The following is a 16,553-nucleotide window of genomic DNA, read 5'->3' on the forward strand; positions in this document are numbered from 1 at the left end:
GGGGAATTTGCCGTTAGGTGAAATAAAGGAAGTCGGTTTATCAGTTGCCATTTAGTATAAGTCGGTAGGAGTGTTTTGTAGACTCGTGTATCGAGCTACTTGCTCGTGTCAGTATTTAACTACGCATTTTATAGGTTTTATTTAATTCTTTCTGGTAATTGCAATTAATAAAGATGTGTCTTATTTCTTTTATTTATAATGACACTACTACATGATTGAAGAGTTATAAAGGAGAGGGCGAGCCCACAGGTAATGCGCGGTAGCCCTTCGCTGTTATGCTGTTCATATTCTACAAATAATTTCCTTTGTAGCAATCATTGGAAATTTTGATAAATAATACACCAACAATCTTTAGACTTCTATATTTCACTCTTTTCACCACGCTTTACAGTTTTAGCACCTTTCGGCTTGAAAACCCGGGAAAGATTGCCTGCACGTGGCGCCTCACCAGCTTAACTGTGACTTTTTCAGAGGGCGCCACTGTCCAAGCAACTTCCTTTCCCGCCTTTTCAAATCAAATAAGAAATTAACTAATTATACGATAAATGGAAACAATTAATCTTTAACAATTAATTATACAATAAAACACTAATTATCATACAATTTCTGAATCTCAAATGCTTATCTTATAATATAATTTATGAATAATTGTTTCTATGGATTGTTTACATTGACACAAGTTACTGTGAAGTCATTTTCATGCTATTATATATTATGATCATAATAAATATAATAATAAATCGCGTAGTTATATTGTCAAAAATAGTGCAATTATTACAAAATACAATTCCATAATCGTGAATCATGACACTCGGCCATCCGAATGAGTGCTCTCTCCGGAGCACGACCTAAACAGAAATCGCAATTCTTACATAACAATCAAACAGAATTGAAGTTACTAATTATAAATGTTTGCATATAGGTACTATGAATAACTATGATAGATTTAAACAGGTAATAACATCATGACACTCGCATTAATACATTATTTTAACATCAATTATTAACAATTATTTATTAAAACATATTTCCATTTCAGTACAAAATTATTAGAAATACCACTTAAACACGTATGAACTATTCATATGTCATATTCAATTAGAATCACTATTATCTGTAACAGAATCATCACCTACTATTTCGAGAGAATCAACATTAATCCATGGTCGCATTCGATCAGCGGATACAACAGTATCATAAGATCGCTTTTTGCTAAAACCCGGCACATTGGCAATCTGATATCTGTCATTTCCTAAGCTTTTGACAACTTTAAAAGGACCTATAAATTTGGGAAGTAGTTTTTTACTTTTTCCGTCGTTAGCAAAGCTTACTTTAGTAATTTTTATTAATTCTCCTTCCTTGTACTCTTTAGCCGGTTTTCTATTACTATCGAAATACTGTTTTTGTTTTGTTTGAGATATTTTAATATTGTCACTAGCCTCACGTCTCAATTCATCCCGATTATCTATCGCTACAATGTCAGAAGAATCTATAACAACACTGTTCAATTTATTTTCAGATGCGTTGCTTAATTTTGTACCAAATAACAGCTCCGTAGGAGCTTTCTTAGTCGACGCATTTACAGTGTTGTTGATACCCCACTGTACTTTTCCTACCTGGACATCCCAATCACGCTCATCATTGTTAAAATTCTGAGTAGACAGAGCGGTAAGGATTGTTTGATTAAACCTCTCGGCCTGTCCATTAGCCCGTGGGCACGCTACTGCATTAAGAATGTGTCGAATGCCATTGCTTGCGCAAAAGCTCTTAAATTGTGACGAAGTGAATGCCGTTCCACGGTCCGATATGATTCTTATAGGGGTACCGAAATCTGTTAATATGCCCTCTAGTACTTTAATGACGGTCTTACTTTTTGCATCCTTGACAGGTCTTGCAAAAAGGTACTTAGTGAAACCATCAACGATAGTCAAGATGTAATTATTCCCTTTTTTGCTTTTAACAAATGGGCCAACATGATCTAAGTGGATCGTGTGGAACGGAATGTCCTTCTTCTCAATTGGGTGTAAGTGACCACGCCGAGTTTTAGCTTCAGAATCTTTATTGTAAGCACATTCAATGCATGCTTTTACATACTTTTTGACAAAGTTCCGTAACTTTGGAAACCAATATTGGCTTTGTATTCGTTCAAGTGTTTTAGAAAAGCCAAAGTGACCAATATCGTCGTGGTTGATCTTGCAAATTTGCCATCTGGAATTACGAGGCACCACTAAACGCAATTGATCATTAACTTTTCGATACACAAGGTGATCTTTAATGACATAATTCTTTTTTATCTCTTTAGATTTTTCGTCAGTCTCAGGTTTAAGAATCTTAGAGATTCTTAGAACTTCGGGATCAGCTAATTGTAGTGTGTGTAACCAATTTTCTGTAGTTATTTTTAATACACAGGGAAATTCACTGACATCAGCATTAGAGTTAGAACTAATGGGTTGCGTGGCAGGATTCCTACTCAGCGCATCAACATGGTTCATACGCGATCCAGGGCGGTAAACGATATCAAAGTCGTACTCGCTAATCTGTAACCACCATCTTGCTATTCGAGGAATTAAATCTCTTTTAGTTAGCATATGTCTTATAGCATTGCAGTCTGTGTACACTACAAATTTGGCTCCTAATAGATACGGCCGAAATTTTCTTAGTGAACAGACCACCGCAAGCGTCTCTAATTCGTATGAATGAAAATGACGTTCCTCAGTGGTTGTTTGTCGACTAAAGTAGGCGACTGGTTTCAACACTCGTGGGTTGTCTTGCCATTGCATTAAAATGCCACCCAAACCCAAGGAACTCGCATCCGTATGAAGTTCTGTATCTAATTTTGGATTATAAAGAGCCAACACGGGCCGATCTGAAAGACTTAGCTTGAGAGTTTGGAAAGCATTTTGCTCAGACTGTGTCCATTTCCAAGAAACATCTTGTTTAAGCAAGCACGTCAAAGGCCTCGCTATTTCACCAAACCCTTTTACGAACTTCCGAAAATAGCTTGCAAGGCCCAAAAATTGTCTAAGCTCGTGGACATTTCTGGGTACAGGGAATTTTTTTACTGCCTCTATTTTTTTCTCTCCCGGTTTCACACCATGGGCCGAGATTTCATAACCCAAATATTCAATTTGGGTGTCAAAGAAACTACACTTAGACAATTTCAATGTCAGTCCTGCGCTTTTTAGCAGTTGCAAAACCTCTTCCAACCTTTGAAACCCTTCTTCAATGGATACCGAAGGAACAAGAAGGTCATCCATATAGGCCAAAGCGGAGGTGAACCTTTTTGAACCAAGAATTTTATTAATCATTTTTTGAAACAGTGCTGGGGCATTGGCTAAGCCAAACGGCATCCGTTTAAATTCATAAAGGCCATCTGGGGTAACAAATGCTGTCAAATGGCGACTTTCTGGAGCCATCGGAATCTGATAATACCCCGAGGCCAAATCTAATGTAGTGAAGAACATGTTACCGCTTAAATTAGCAATTTGATCTTCAATCAAGGGTAATGGATATTTGTCCTTTACTGTTTTGCCATTAAGAGCTCGAAAGTCGATACATAGCCGAGCTTCTCCTGTTTTCTTTTTCACAAGAATCACCGGACTAGCATAATTTGACTCAGATTCTTGCACAATATCATTTTGTACCAGCTCTTCTACAATGTTTCGAACTTTTTCACGTTCGTGTATAGACATCCGATACGGCCGATAAATAACTGGTCTGTTGTCATTTAATTCGATACGCATCTCAGCTTGAGTTGTGCAACCCAATTCACTTAAGTTGGTCGCAAAACACGAGCGATACTTTTGTAATAGACTATAAAGTCTATCTTTCTCTGCAGGGTTTAACCCATTACCAGTCTTTATGTCTGATTGATCCAAAGGAGGCTGCTCTCGAAAACCGTCTGATTGAATATTATTGACTTCAACTATGTCTGCTTCAACAGTACGACTTACTCTTGCTAGCAATAAGTCTGGCTTAAATGAAACAGTATGGCAACCGAGTACCGATACAAATATAAAATCTCTACCATTTACTAATTTGTAACAACCTCTATGGAAATGATATTCCTGATTCGGATACAAATTAGTATTACCGTCAGCATAAACATCACCAGTTATGTTTTCTTTCGCGTAAACTTCTACTATACCCCCTTTGTCTACTTTGGTTTCATTGCAAACATATAGTTTGATTATTTTATCATCCTCTGAAGTAGCATCCATTGTGCTTTGAGGGCTGAAATAGAAGAATAGCTCATTGCTATTCTTTAACGCTGTAACCGAAGGCATCTCTATAAAGTTTTGCCCAATCAGAATGGGCATCTGTAGGTATTGATCATCAACGACCAGGAATTCTATTTCAGCTTCAACTTCATCGATTTTACACTGTGCCGTTACTTTAGAAATTGGATGTATAATCGAATTTCCAAAACCTTTTATGATAGGTAACTGCTCAACATGTTCAGTCAAGCCAAGTATCTTTGCATCCGAGACTCGAATAATACTAGAATCACTCCCGAAGTCGATATAAGCCCTCAAACCAACACCATTTACGGTAATTGCCTTGAAAAACTTTTTATTACTTTGAGGAGTGCTTGTAGGTAAATCTACTCCAAGCAAAGGTTGGGCTGAAAGGGGCCCAGGTTTTGAACCGACTTCATTAATAGGTAATTTATCTTGTGTATCTACTGCTATCTTCAGTGTCTTTTTCTCAACTGTATTATGCGACAACAGAGGTTTCCTGAAACAGTTCTCATAGTCATGCCCTACTCGACCACATTTCTGACATTTTACTAAGGGTTTCGGGCACGTGGTAAACGAATGGCCTCTTTCTTTACAGTTAAAGCAAAGCATGGTTGGGCCATTCATATTATTGCTCCTATAATAGGGCCCGGGATTCGTACTGCGCGGATCCCGCTTCTTTATGGTGCTTGTCGAATGTGGCACATTAGTCTTAACCTGTTGAGATGCCAAGAATGATAACAATTCTTCTGGCTCCTTGCATCGCAGACCCTGGGCACCATTTCTCACAGACATATCCGAGATACCGTACACTATACAATCAACTGCCTTGCGTCCTATAATTTCGCAGCGACTGAGCAACGTTAATTTTTCATAGAAATATTCTCGCAAGCTCTCATCAGAACGAGACGTTCTTGCAAGCATTTCTTCGAGCATTTTCCCATAATTTCCATCACTGGGAAAAGCCTTACGCAACTTCATCTGCCATTGATCCCATGTAAAACTGAGAGAAGACAGTGATTCGTACCACTTTTTCGCTAATCCTGTCAGCTTTTGTAGCGAAAAATGGATTGTCTGTTTCTCATCCCAGTTGTAAATAGATCTACATTCATTTACTTTACCTAGCCATCTATCTACGTTTTGAGACTTATTGTTAGGGTCAAATTCCGGTATAACATTGTTATGATGGTTAGGTATAACATTTGGATTCGATTTGCCAGTTTCACTCCGTAATGAAGCGATGATTGCTAGCAGATCTTCTTTAGATAAACCATCCAATGCGGGCTTCTGAGTCTTTAATGGCACTTCTTCTTCTTCAGAATCTGAGGATATCACCATGCACCTACGTCTTTTTCTAACTCTGGGAGGAGATCCCGTTTCCTCTTCAGGACCCATCCTGAAAAGACCACTTACTTTAACCATTTATAATGACGTTTTTATCTTCTCTGCTCATAAAATTACTTAAACTGTTGATACTTATAATTAGTCTCAAACTACAGTGACTTCAGGTCTTCAAGATACTACCCAATACTAAACATAGTTATCCCTCCTTTGATAACGATTATCTTGCTCTAAAAATATTTATCTATTCTCTCTTTGTTACTTCTTGTGATGCACCTACATGATCACACAATAAGGCCAAGATTATTTGACCCAGACAAGAACTTCAAAAATAAAAATAACCTTTAGACCTACATCAACTTTAATTACACAGCATACCTATACCAATAATTGGTCATATTCTAGGCAACTCATAGTTTGTGAATAAAAACCCGCTCCTGAATATATATTTTAATAACTCGTCATATCAGTTTTTTTTTTATTTATTTTTATTTTTATTTTATTTTTTTACAGATACTTGGTAAGGTGCTTACTAACAATAATTGAACTTATTACTTGAAGGCATAATTTATTTACTAATAATAATAAAAGTACACACTCTTAACATAATCACTGTTAAATTGGTCAGCTTATTAATACAAAAGCTAAACTTACGGTAAATCCGCCACACCTACATGACATTATGTACCGGTAACACATAGAGCTTGCTTCAATCAATCACAATTCTACTATAATTTCATATAAATCCTCAGCAAAATGATAATATATTATGCTGTTACCTACGTGACTGCAGATAAAATGATGAAACTTCATTATTAAGTACACAGTCGTAGAGCATATCACCTACATGATTGCAAAAACACTCAACATGTTAAAATCTATTGCACATCACCTACATGATAGCAAAGACACTCACAATGTTAAAATCTATTGCACATCACCTACATGATTGCAAAAACACTCAAATTTAAACCTATTGCATATCACCTACATGATAGCAAAGACACTCACATCACAATGTTTAAATCTATTGCACATCACCTACATGATAGCAAAGACACTCACAATGTTAAAATCTATTGCACATCACCTACATGATTGCAAAAACACTCAAATTAAAATCTATTGCATATCGCCTACATGATAGCAAAAACACTAAACATCTTAAAATCTATTGCAAATCACCTACATGATTGCAAAAACACTCAAATTAAAATCTATTGCATATCGCCTACATGATAGCAAAAACACTCAACATCTTAAAATCTATTGCATATCACCTACATGATTGCAAAAACATTCAATTGATGATGATGATTCAATTGATTACACCATTGCCAAAAACACGGATAATAAAACCTCACTTCAAATAATAACTCAATTGCATTTGCACATACATGATTATAAAAATAATCCAATAAACTGTCCTTTGAATAGAACCTGCTACATTATTACACCTAGTCATGTACCAAATGGACACATTTACCTCGCTTTTAGATTAGTAACTCAATGGCATTATCACCTAGACATGATTACTTGCAAGAATAGTTATACTTGTACCTAACAGTTAAATGCACTTAAGCACCAGCACAATACCTTAGCAGTTAGAAAAGCCAAAGAAAAACAAGGTAGCAGTACATACGTACTGCATCATAATTAGTAATTAGAAACAAAATAAATTTATTAATTTGAAATCCACTTCTAGGTTAAATTTATCATGATACACCAACTTATTCGTGTGTTCTTCTAATATTCATCAATGCGCTTGCAATCCCCCTACATGATAGCATGACCTACCAATTAATGAAAAGTATTTTTATTTAAATGGGATCACCTACATGATCCCAACTTTCTGACCCACCATGTGATTACGGTGGTATGAAACAATAATTTTATTATTCTATTTCGTCACCTACATGACTGCAAATATTAAATATCACTGCACCATATCAGATTTAAATTCATCTTCGTAACGTTTTTAAAATAAGTCCACTTACTTGTAAGCAATTCCAATCCTTTAAACTCCTTCGTGTGGGCGTTTGTACTGTTCATCCCACTTCTGAGATTTGATAAATAATACACCAACAATCTTTAGACTTCTATATTTCACTCTTTTCACCACGCTTTACAGTTTTAGCACCTTTCGGCTTGAAAACCCGGGAAAGATTGCCTGCACGTGGCGCCTCACCAGCTTAACTGTGACTTTTTCAGAGGGCGCCACTGTCCAAGCAACTTCCTTTCCCGCCTTTTCAAATCAAATAAGAAATTAACTAATTATACGATAAATGGAAACAATTAATTTTTAACAATTAATTATACAATAAAACACTAATTATCATACAATTTCTGAATCTCAAATGCTTATCTTATAATATAATTTATGAATAATTGTTTCTATGGATTGTTTACATTGACACAAGTTACTGTGAAGTCATTTTCATGCTATTATATATTATGATCATAATAAATATAATAATAAATCGCGTAGTTATATTGTCAAAAATAGTGCAATTATTACAAAATACAATTCCATAATCGTGAATCATGACAAAATAATCAGAAAATTAATGAACGGCATATTGTACTTAACTTTAAACCTGACTATACCCCTTAATTAAGTTTACTGCTTCCTATTAAAATATGCAGCCATTGCAGTACATTCAATTATAATTAAAATTATTCAGAACTCGTTTCGGAATATGATTTATTTAATTCCACACGTGTGGTGGCCGGTGAGTGTATAATTCTCTGCATAAAGATTGACACAACTATTTATGAGCTTTACAGTTTCAGTCAGTTTGCGTTGAAAGTCGGAGTTAATTCGGCTCGACACTCGCGCAAATATAAATAAAACGAACCCAAAACTTTACCAAAGCCATTTAGGCCGTTGATCCTTTATTAGTGACACTCAAAGTTTCAGGATTATGTAATCCATGTCTTTAGATTAGCTGTGTGGGCTGCGGCTTCGCAAGCCCCGGGGCGCATTGTGATGTGACAAATATGTTTGCGTCAACCGACCATGGTGTAAAGTTTATGTCTTGTTTGCCTGAAATATGTGGTTACATCATGTCTATATTCGCTGAAAATAGGCATTGTCGTTTAAACAAACAGCCTCCGGGCCTCACATCACGCGGGTCTCTCCGCCACACTTCGTTTATCGCGGCGCCCGGGGGACCGCCGTGTAATAAGCTTTCATGTCGCTCTACTACACTCGTATCGCTGGCGTGGAGAGTGGCGTGAACACGATAGACTGCCTAACTACACTGATAAATTGTCTACAAGATTAACAGGGTTGGTTTATTCGCTTTCGTATAATATACATCAAGAAAGGTTTCTTTTGTGACATGACTTTCTCTTACGATATGTGAATGTACATGATGTAGTTACCTGGCTGACGGAGCTGGATGCACGCCTTGAGCCGTTGTCTGACAGAGCGCTGCGCCCCGCGCCCCCCGCGCCGCCCCCCAGCGACGCCCGGTAGGGGGACACCCGCCCCCGGCCTGCTGCATATGAAAAATAGAAACGTTAGGTATGCTATCCAATCTAGGCTAAAATCTTTTTCATATATTGAAGCGACACGTGAAAGCGTCCCTTGAGACGCGAGGCATATTCTGATTAGAAGTAGTTGATGTGTGTGTGTGCGTACCGGCCGTGGTGCTGTCCTCGCTGGCGCGGCGCTCGCGGGACACGAGCGGCTCCTGGAAGGTGAGCGTGAGGGAGCCGCGGGGCGAGGCGCGCGCGCCGTCGTCCGGCACCAGGCTGCCGCGCGCCGAGGCGATGCTGCCGCGCGGCGAGCGCTGCGGGTCCGGCACGAGGCTGCCCCGCGGCGACCGCCCCGGCTCGGGGGCCGCGCCGCGCGGGGACGTGCGCGGGCTCGGGCCCAGCTCCTTCTGCCGCGCCGGGTCCAGCTGGATGCTGGCCACGGAGTGCCGCGGGCTGCGACCCACGTCGGGCGCCAGCGAGCCGCGCGGCTGCGCCCACGCCGTGCCCTCGGGCACCAGGCTGCGCCGCGGGCTGCGCGCCGCCATGTCCGGCGTGATGCTGTTGCGCGGGCTGCGGTTGAAGTCCTGCGGGTTGAGGCTGAGCCGCGAGCCGTACGCGGCGTCCACGGCGAGGTTGTTGCGCGAGGGCGCGAGGCTGGCGCGGCGCTCGGGCGCGGGGTCGGGGGCCAGCGAGTGCCGCAGGGAGCGCGCGTAGTCGCCGGGCGCGAGCGAGGCGCGGGGGCTGCGCGGGGCGGCGGGCGCGGGGGGCGCGGGCTCGTCGTCGTCCGTGTCGGTGGTGGCGAGCGAGGCGCGGCGCGAGGCGGCGGCGGAGGCGCGCGGGGAGCGGGCGGGGGACGCGGGGGGCGCGGGGGACGCGGCCGCGCTGCGCGACGCGCGACGCCGCTTCGACGACGACGACGTGCGGTGCAACATGCTGATGCCGCGGGGCACGGTGCTCACATATTACGTTCAAGTTTTTGATCGCAGCTGTGGAAGATTACCTGAAACAAAAATAATGAAAATGAAAAGTCAATAGAGATTTAGATCAGAAATAGAATAGAAGATTCCATTCCATGAATCTTCCTACTTTTATTTTCTATATCCCCGCCCACTCGAGAGTTTATATAAGTGATCCGCAGGAAACAATCCCAAGTTGTCGTTGGCAGCGGCAAGGCTCTGCGCGTGGATCAGCTCCGGACAAGCTCAGACAGACTGTGGAACTTTCCAGAACTGAGTGATTGTTCAAATTAAACTAGCGGAGGATTAATGAGTTATCTCTACTGTAACTTTGACTTAGCGGGTATCTGCAGATCGCAGTGACCAGAGTTGGCCAGATAGATGAAACACTTGATTTAAAGTGTTATAAGCAGGTATAATAAAATTCGGTCAAATAAATTAGAAAGTTTCAATGAAGTAATTAAAATTACTCAAATTTAACTTGATAATTTATACCTATTTTAACGTTACTACTGATTTTACCTGTTTCACCAATTGAGTAAGTTCTGAAAAGCCCATTGTATTATGAATGATGAGGAAGGGGCGCAATATTCGCTATTTAATAGATCCTCGTGGTGGTAATGAGTCTCGACGGCGGTGATCAGCGGTAATGGCGGCTCAGACGGGCGATCCGAGCGAGGAAAAAGTCAAGTAGAGAAATACTTCAGCTGCGGCAGTCGATTAGAGACTAATTTTATTCAAATCATTATGATATAATTTATAATTATTATTTTATATGACAGGGAAATGCGGTAGGATAGTAAATTAATAGAAACATTACAAGAATACTCTATTTTGCTTTTGTAGTTCAAATGTAAATCTACGCTGTATGGTTCAAAGGTCCAATTATTATTACGGTGAACTAGAAATCCACTTTACACATATGCCGAGTTGCAGATCTATGTCTGTCTCTTTCTGTCCGTATACTGTCAAAGCAAGGCAACAATACATTTAATGCCGACATTAACTTAAAGATCCTTTCTGCAACACTCAGTGATAGTGATTTCCGTGGAAATCACTTTAACAAAATAATTATCATGATTTGTTTATAGTAATTACTAATCCCCCCAAGGCTGTCAATCAAGAAACTTTCATATAAAGTAGTTATACGAGTATACTTGGCTAACAAGTACTGAAATAAAAGTTCTTCCATAATTATTCGATTACCGAGCATTTATTACCAGAAGAATCACGGCCTACGAAAGAGGAAAATGTTCGTAAGATCGTGAGGGAAACATAAGTAATAAATGAAATATGCCCAAAGCTTTGATTTATGTTCGAAATAAAAGACAATCACACCATATATTGGCCCTGAAAATTTCCAAATACTATTGGTAGAAGGGTAGCCCAGGGCCGCAGGGAAACGATCGGTTTAGTCTTTTGTTTTTTTCTTCTCGCTCGCGTCGATCTCGACCAGCGCCGAGGGATTTCTCACTTTAATTAGAGCTTCTATTTTTATTGCAACAAAACGGATCGGACGAGGTGTCCTCTCTGTAATTGTATCGTGTTTCTCACTCCTTCTGCTGGATATCGCGGATTACAAGCCCGTTTGGGTTCTTTGTAATTTATTGTTTCTGTTCATGTTTTCCGTTCATTCTGATTAAATAGGAAAAAAATATTCTACGCCTTTTTATTTATGTGAACCAATGAAGCATTTTAAGGGAGGTGTTATCAGACTTGAGGTGTTGGCAACCCGTGGACCATAGTGGCATCAATCAAATAGCTAATAATGTAACATATTATTTTACAAAAAAAGGTTGTCTTTGCTTTTTGGCAATGAGCCCCCCCTCGTGTGTACATAAATAAATACCTATCTACTCTACCGAAAATCGACTGAAACTAGAGAAAATAAAGCTATTCATCTAAATAGACTGCAGGTAGGTACATATTTAACAATACAAGTAAAGTACTTGAACATTTCAGTAATTTAAATGTAAATTATGGACAACGGGTGTCGCGAGGCGCTTTATTGGGCATATTTACGAGCCTAACGGCGGGCGCTCCGGCGACAAAACGAAGATAACATAAATCTTTAAACAAAACGGTACCTTTGCGTTAGATACAGATAAATATTTTATTTACTCTATCCTTATTTTCTCAACGAGCATCTTCATTATTACGATTTGGACCTCCAAAGATGAGCGTTGCTATCGTATTCAGTGAGTAATTCCATCATCTGTCGCTTGTGTTGCGTTAAATCGTTTGCTCTTGCTTTATCTGAGGCTGACTCTATACTGAATACTATTGCTACATGTGTGTATTTTTGTCTTCAGTAGAGAAATCGTATACCGCAACGTTTATGGTGGTTTCTGATGAAAACCTCTATGAGGCGATCTTGCGTGCAATTACCAGTTTACTCAATTATGGGCGACGCAAATACTATCAGCTCTTATCTTTATTATTAAGTTACGACCACAATCAAGTGGGGAAGGTCAGTGGAAGAGTGTTAAAGTATATTATTTCCGTTTACGCTCAATGTTGTTATTTCTTCTGTGTGTGCAGTGTGTAAAGCTACTTATGAAACTTACTGTAGCTGTATCAATTTATTCAATTCCGTGATAATTCTCGGTGATCAAGATTAATGGCTGAACTGAAAATTTTTACGTTTTATTTATTTCGAAGCATTTACAATACTCACTCCGGTGAGGCTGAACTAAATTGCCAGGTTTTTTTATATTCTCTTATATCGCTATTTTAGGGAAACCATCAACATCATAAATTTTATAAAAACAGACGGCGCAAAGTTAGTTAAAACGGTATAAAATATACCGACGAAAATATTCAGAATATTTTATAAGAATAACCTGTTTCACGAAATCTTCTTTTAACCGCCGGAGCCACACTAAGCTGATTTAAAATCTTAATTAAAGAATTACAGATTTTTGGCGTAATATTTTAAGGCGAATAAGTAGGTATTATGGCTACGTATAATATTATTATAATACCGACTGTAAAACCGAATAAGTTCGGAAGGCGTTATCTCGGCAGCGCAGGCGGTCTAGCGTGTAGGAATAACGAAGGTATTTTACTTGCAGTTGTACGGTTTATCTGAGTACAATAATGAGAGAAATATGAGAGCTATTAAATGAAGTGCACAATTTCCTCATAAAAGGCGATAGAAAGTTCATCTATTGTGCAGCGAGCGCGGCACAAAGGGAGTATTAGCCGGAGCCGGCGACCAGCCGAGTGTGACGAGGCAGAGCCGCTGACGGCATCCTGAGACATCGTGTGGCCTATTTCTAAATAAATACTGAGAAATTGAGGTAATTTTAAAATTTCAATTAAATTACTCGGTCTTTTACCATGGTATATTATTGATTTATCTATCAACGAAAATCTACGAAATTTTTCACTTATCATCAACGGAATATTAAAACAATACCATTCTATGTCAGTTACAATGATTTCATGCGTTCTTAAAAAGTGCAATTCAATAAAAAAATTAAAGGTGTATTAGTACCACTTCACTTCGTGTTTCTATCAAGTAAATAACAAATGAAGCAAAACTGTTTGTGCAGCATTTAAGAAAAGAGCTCACAATTTAGAATTTCAATTATGAACGGACGGACATCCTGAGTGAAGTTGCTAAAGTATTAGCTAATTATATTTAAACATTATATTTCGGCCAACCTCCGAATAATTTAGTACATTTACGAGGAGGAAATGGAAATTAAAATGAAATTCTCGTGGGACGGACAATCTGCAATGTCAGCCAATCTGTGAAATGAAATGGAATGAAAATTAAAACCAATACCTATAAAGAAGATGTATGGTATTAATTGGTGAGATGATTGGCGCCGGGTACAGTCAGCTGCATTAACAGCTGTCTCTTGTACCTAGGTACCCTGTGGAAACACGACTTCACAATAACAATAAATAAATAAATAACCAATTAACTGCCAGTTTCTATATCTCTATCTATCCATAACTGGTAGTTACTTTCATACGATTTTGACATAATCAAAAGTAACAACAATCTGACAAAATCGTATGAAAGTAACTATCAGTTATAGATAGAAAGAGATATAGAAACTGGCAGTAAGTGATTGACGGTTTATATAAATTATAGTTTGACAAGGTACACACGTAGGTACATCGTGCACACGTGAATACATGTTCATAGCAATGACTGTACATAATGTTATGGACACGCACAGTGTATATACATATTATCTTCTGCGGCGGCACTTTATTACTTTTAGTTAGAACTTTGTGCTGTTTATGGATCATAACTGCGTTCTACGGTCTACACAGTTTTATATTGACGTTTAGTAAATTATATTGTAAAGGATACGTTGTTGCAAAATTAGTAACTTAATATCAAATTCAGTCACTAAATTAATCTACTTTAAGACTTTCCCATTGAAATCTCATGTCTGTATAAAGTTGTGGGTGGTACGTTTTAAAACATTAAAATAATGTGAAGATTAAACTTTATAAATTCATTTCACTATTATAAAACGTAATTCTATCATTGAAATAATATGAGTAGGTAACTAATACCTATGCACATCTCGTCACTATTAATGTTATCTTTACAATACGTCCCAGAGAAACCTGAATTTACAGTAAATTTACATCTGGAATTACCCGTAAGTAAGTATCGTGTTCTATGAGCGATGGCAGTAATATGGTAATGTGAAGACTAATAGTACAAAACTCGCCCGAAGCGCTCCATTAAAGTCGTCTAAGTTCGGAGATAATGAGGTTCATTCGGGAACTTAGATTGTTTCATTTAATATCGCGGCGCTGACGGCGTGACGCGCTGTAATTACATTCAGCGATCGATGTGAAATTTTCGTTTATATTTCGTAGTGTAAGGCAGAAATCTAAAATGAAGAAACTTGGAGTTTTGAGTTTTTTGCCCCTGTATAATAATTACTCGTAGTACCAACAATGATGACTCTTATGAAGGATGGAACTATGATCCGTCAATTGACTTAGTTTTAATTGAATTACTTAAGTAAGTTAGGCTCTGTAATTACATATTTTTCATCCTACCCTGTACTTCCTCTTAGTATTCAGACTTTATGTTTTATTCTTTGTGTTAAGTTGTTAATAATTATTTTGAAATTGATTTTTTTTAATGTACATTAAATTCGTAATTTAACGTAGATGACTTAAATTTCATTTCCATGCCACTCTAAATTTGTTAAGATTTGTAACAATGGCAAATAAAATCTGCACGGATTTAAAATGAAATATGAAAGGAGCCAGAAGGACATCTTCAACTGAAACAAATTCGGGCTAATTCAATTTGCTGGAGTAATGATATTAACGTTTTCCGTCAAGATGAACTCTGAGATGGAGCCGGCGCCGGCGGGGCCGCTAGAGATGGGACTGTGGTAACAAACACACATTGGCAGTTATCTGCAAGTTAAACTGCAATAGGCCTAACTACAACTGTACCGTAAACGAAAACAACAGTCTCTAACTTTGCAAAGGTAATAAGTGCCAATAACAACAAAAAAATATTAGGGAAATAATTATTTTTATTTATTGCTCACACGGACAGTACGTCTCGTCTCTTTTGAATAAAATAAATAAATCTAGCAGGTTGAATCCACTTTAAAGTTGGCATTGGCTAACTTTAGTAACTTTTATTAAATAACCCACAGTTATTTTTACGTCTCGAAGGTGAGAAAAGCTCATATTTCAGCGAACGGCCGCAGGCGCTTCCCGAGCGGCGGCGGTGGAACTTTCCCTCTGTAATTGAATATCCCCGCTCTAGAACACTCCCTACACCTGATCAGTCCACAACAAAATAAAACAAAAATAAATGTGAATACAAGATGGGGAAATATCTACACGAGTTGTTTTTTCCGTCGATTGTGTTTATGAGGAAAACGGCGTCATAACAACTTTTATAGTCAGATTTATCTCGGCGCATTAACTTTGCAGGAATTCTGAAGAATAAGGAATAAATAAAAATATTGTTTATCTTTGAATTTTGAACTATTTGATATGCAATGAATTGTTATTTGTTTGTTTAGTCCAGCTCTAGTGTTTGTCACAGACTCACTAAGTAGATAATTTCTATTACTTCGAACATCTCCAACTAACACTATAATTTATCAGACTAAGTTTCAGGCAAGAGTCGATTCAGTCTGAGTTTTGTATTCATCAGCAAAGTTAATGTGTTTCATGAAAGTCAAACAGTTTGGGTCACATTATAAGTTCTCAGAAATAAGCTGTTGAAATGACGGACCCTTCTAATTACGTCGACGATGACGGCGAGACGAGGGGGCCCGACCGGGACAAGAGGACTAATTGGGCCCTAAATGACGAAACGACCTTTGGTACACATTTAAATATATTTTTATATAAAATATGTTTAACTTCAACGCAACATAATCATAAGAGATACCTCCACAATACCGTATAATGTAAAAATAAATAGTTTTTATTCAAGCATTGTCATTGATTTTTCAGCATTGTCCCTTGCTATCGTAAACCAAAACGCCTCATGGTAAACACTCGCTAGCACATAAACAAC

The 16,553-nt window shown here is 38.5% G+C and overlaps 1 protein-coding gene across 1 annotated transcript in view; it reads right to left on the minus strand.

Annotated features, from left to right (window-relative positions):
* Positions 1-16,553, minus strand: part of LOC119692487 (translation initiation factor IF-2) — a 75,914-nt gene that overhangs the window by 20,580 nt on the left and 38,781 nt on the right. Inside the window, exons 3-4 of the mRNA XM_048629390.1 lie at positions 9,226-10,062; positions 8,967-9,079 (exon numbers count right to left, since the gene is read on the minus strand). Of these exons, the coding sequence (XP_048485347.1) occupies positions 8,967-9,079; positions 9,226-9,994 (882 nt within the window). The 5' untranslated portion in view covers positions 9,995-10,062. The remainder of the gene's footprint in view (positions 1-8,966; positions 9,080-9,225; positions 10,063-16,553) is intronic.

Source organism: Plutella xylostella, chromosome 23 (genome assembly GCF_932276165.1).
Source record: "Plutella xylostella chromosome 23, ilPluXylo3.1, whole genome shotgun sequence".
Lineage (NCBI taxonomy): Eukaryota > Metazoa > Arthropoda > Insecta > Lepidoptera > Plutellidae > Plutella > Plutella xylostella.